The 3,837-nt window shown below is 41.2% G+C and overlaps 1 protein-coding gene across 1 annotated transcript; it reads right to left on the bottom strand.

Annotated features, from left to right (window-relative positions):
* Positions 1-2,416: 2,416 nt before the first annotated feature.
* LOC103230643 (large ribosomal subunit protein eL34-like) lies at positions 2,417-2,725 on the bottom strand. The gene has a single exon (XM_037986243.2). It carries the CDS (start codon positions 2,723-2,725, stop codon positions 2,417-2,419), a length of 309 nt encoding a protein of 102 aa, XP_037842171.1.
* Positions 2,726-3,837: the final 1,112 nt, after the last annotated feature.

Below are 3,837 nucleotides of genomic sequence, written 5' to 3' on the forward strand. Positions count from 1 at the left end.
AAGGACATCAGTCTCTCACTTTCTTTGAACTTGAACTGAAACAAGGGCTCTTCTTGGGTCTCAAGCCTGCTGGCTTTTGAACTGGAACTGACACCACTGGCTCTCCTGATTCTCAGGCCTTCAGACTTGTACTGGAACTATACCATAGGTTCTCCTAAATCTCCAGCTTGCTGGCTGCACATCTGGGAACTTCTCAGCATCCATAATTACATGATCTAACTCTTTACAATAAATCTATTTAGATAGCTGGATAGGTGGTTGGATAGATAGGTAGGAAGGTAGGTAAGTAGTTATATAGGCAGGCAGGCAGACAGAGAGAGAGAGAGAGAGAGAGAGAGAGAGAGAGAGAGAGAGAGAGAGAGAATAGGTGATAGGTAGGTAGATGGATAGATAGATACATGATAGATAGATAGATAGATAGATGGATGCATAGATAGACAGATAGATAGATAGATAGATAGATAGATAGATAGATAGATAGATATGCTCTTTCTTTATGTAGCTCCAAGTTTCTGACCTTTATCATTTTTCTTTTCTCTTAAGAACTTTTAACATTTATTGTAAGGCAGATCTACTGGCAACAAACTTCTTCAGTTTTTGTTTATCTGAGAAAGTCCATACTTCTCCTTCACCTCTGAAGAATCATTTCACAGGACACAGAATTCTAGATTGGTAGTTTTTTTCTCTCAACACTAAATTTCACTGACCTCCTTGCTTGCATGCTTCTGAGGAGAAGTTGGGTATAATTTTTATCTTTTTCACCCTGTAGGTAAGGTATCTTTTTCCTCTGACTTTTTAAAGACTTTTAAAATATGGTATTCCTAGGTGTTGTGTTTTTTTGTGGTGATGATTGTGGTTATTATTGTCTTGGCATTTATCCTATGTGGTGTTCTCTGAGCTTCCTGAATCTGTAATTTGATATCTGACATTAATTTGCAGAAATTCTCAGTCATTATTGCTTCAAGTATTTCTTCTGTTCTTTTATTTATGTCTTCTCCTTCTGGTATTTTCTTTTTTTCATTTCTTTTTTGAGATGAAGTCTTGCTCTGTTGCCCAGACTGGAGTGCAGCGGTGTAATCTCGGCTCATTGCAACCTCTGCCTACAGATGTGAGCTACCGTGCCTGGCCTCCTTCTGGTATTTTCTTTTTTATTTTTATTATGATATGGAGTCTCGCTCTGTTGCCCAGGCTGGAGTGCAGTGGCACGGTCTCGGTCACTGCAACCTCCACCTCCCAGGCTCAAGCAATTCTCCCGCCTCAGCCTCCCAAGTAGCTGAGATTACAGGCACCTGCCACCATGCTTGGCTAATTTTTGTATTTTTATTAGAGACAGGGTTTCACCATGTTGGCCAGGATGGTCTTGAACTCCTGACCTCAGGTGATCCACCCACCTCGGCCTCCCAAAGTGCTGGAATTACAAGTGTGAGCCACTGTGCCTAGCCCTTGTGGTATTTTCATTCCACTTATGTAATACCTTTTGTAGTTGCCCCACCATTCTTGGATTTTCTGTTGGGATTTTTTTTTTCAATCTTTTTTTTCTTTTTGCTCTTCCATTTTGGAAGTTTCTATTGAGATCGCTCAAGTTCAGAGATTATTTTCTCAGCCATGTCCAATCTATTAATAGACCCATCAAAAGTATTCTTCATTTCTGCTGCAGTGTTTTTATTTCTGGCATTACGTTTATGCTTAGAATTTCCATTTCTCTGCTTACCCATTGCCCATCTGTTCTAGAAGGCTGTCTACTTTATTCACTAGAGTCTTTAGCATATGAATCATAGTTGTTTTAAGTTCATGGTCTCACCATTTCAATATCCCTGTCATATATGAATCTGGTTCTGAGGATTGCCCTGTCTCTTAAAACTGTGGAGTTTTTGTTCTGTTTTGCCTTTTAGTCTGCCTTGTAGTTTTTGTTTCTTGATACCTGAACATGATGTAGTACGTAAAAGGGGCTATAGTAAAAAGGCCTTTAGTAATGTGTGGGAAGATGTGTGGGAAGGAAAAGTATTTTATAGTCCTATGATTAAGTCTCAGTCTTTTTTTTTTTTTTAAGTCTTTTCATTTTTATTATTCAAAAAAGTTTCTTCCTTTTTTTTTTGAGAAGGAGTCTCGCTCTATCACCTAGGCTGGAGTGCAGGGCTCATTGCAACCTCCACCTCCCATGTTCAAGCAATTCTCCTGTCTCAGCCTCCCGAGTAGCAGAGATTACAGGTGCATGCCAGTGTGCCCAGCTAATTTTTGTATTTTTAGTAGAGACAGGGTTTCACCATGTTGGTCAGGCTGGTCTCGAACTCCTGACCTTGTGATCTGCCTGCCTCAGCTCCCAAAGTGCTGGGATTACAGGTGTGAGCCACCACGCCCAGTAAAAGTTTCATTTTTTATTTAGCTTTTTGACTCTGTGCTTGTGCCTTCAACACTTTCACAACAATTTCTGTTCCTCGATAAGGAAAGCATGCTTGATCCTGTCATGAACACATTTAGCACAAATGGAACCACCATATTCTCTGACATTTTTGTTTGTTTTGGACAATTTCATAAGAACTTTAGGTCTCACAGCACGAACCCCTCGAAGTCTGCCTGGGCACATGCCACATGCAGATTTTGGTGCTTTCCCAACCTTCTTGGTATAAAAGTAAACAATTCTATTACCTGGGATTCGGGACAGCCTAGTTTTGTTAGAGGCTATATTGTAGGAAAGCCTACGATGGTATATCAAACACTGGACCATTCTGAGTGCCTGTAAACAACATCAGCGAAAGAGGAAGAAGAAAGTCTTTGTGAGTTCAAAGGTCAAATAGGATTCAGTCTCAGTCCTTTAATGAGCCCGTGCCTCTGGACTGTGAACTTCACAAGTGCTTCTCAGTACCTCCCTTGCCACCATTAGGTGGAACAGGATAACTAGAGCTGGCTGGAGTTGGATATTTCTCTTCCCCCAAATCAGTAAGACTCTGAAAAAACTTTACTAGATTAGGCTCTGGTAAAACAGTTTCTCTCAAGGGCAGGCCTTGTTAAGAACAGAAAGCTCTAGCATATTTCAAAATGGTTCCTTGTCCCCTTCCCCTGATGAAATCCCAAAGGGATTTTGGCCAGTTTTTACTGTGAGAACCTGATTGAGTGCCTGGAGGTAAAACTCAGAGAAGTGTGGAAATTGCTCTATGACTGGGTCCCCCTGGAGTTTTTATTTATTTTTATTTATTTGTTTTATTTTATTTTTTGAGATGGAGTCTCACTCTGTTGCTCAGGCTGGAGTGCAATGGTGTGATCTCGACTCACTGCAACCTCTGCCTCCTGGGTTCAAGTGATTCTCCTGCCTCAGCCTCCCAAGTAACTGAAATTACAGGCGCATGCCATTTTTGTATTTTTAGTAAAGATGGGGTTTTGCCATGTTGGCCAGGCTGGTCTCGAACTCCTGAATTCAGGTGATCTGCCTGTCTTGGGCTCCAAAGTGCTGGGATTACAGATGTGAGCCACCACACCTGGTCCCCCTGCAGTTTTTAATCTTAGACTTGTCCACACTGAGCCTCCAGCTATTTGTCAAGTACAATTTAGATTTTCCTACCCTGACACTAGTGCCCATGGAGGTTTTTGCTTCTGAGTTCCTGCTCCATCAAGTTGCAATTCTCTGTATTTTCCTATCTCTTCAATTTTGGGAGTAGTATTTTGCCGTGTAACCTCACTTTTCTGAGGGATCCAAGAAGAGTTGTGTCTTCACTTTGTCCAGCATCTTCATTATTGTCGGGATGGAATGATGACTTGCAAGCTCCTTGCGTGGACCTTTGCTCCATTATTTTCTTGCTCATTTACTCTCTGACCAGAAGTTGGCTATAATTCTTACGTGTT

Source organism: Chlorocebus sabaeus, chromosome 25, assembly GCF_047675955.1.
Source record: "Chlorocebus sabaeus isolate Y175 chromosome 25, mChlSab1.0.hap1, whole genome shotgun sequence".
In the NCBI taxonomy this organism is placed as follows: Eukaryota; Metazoa; Chordata; class Mammalia; order Primates; family Cercopithecidae; genus Chlorocebus; species Chlorocebus sabaeus.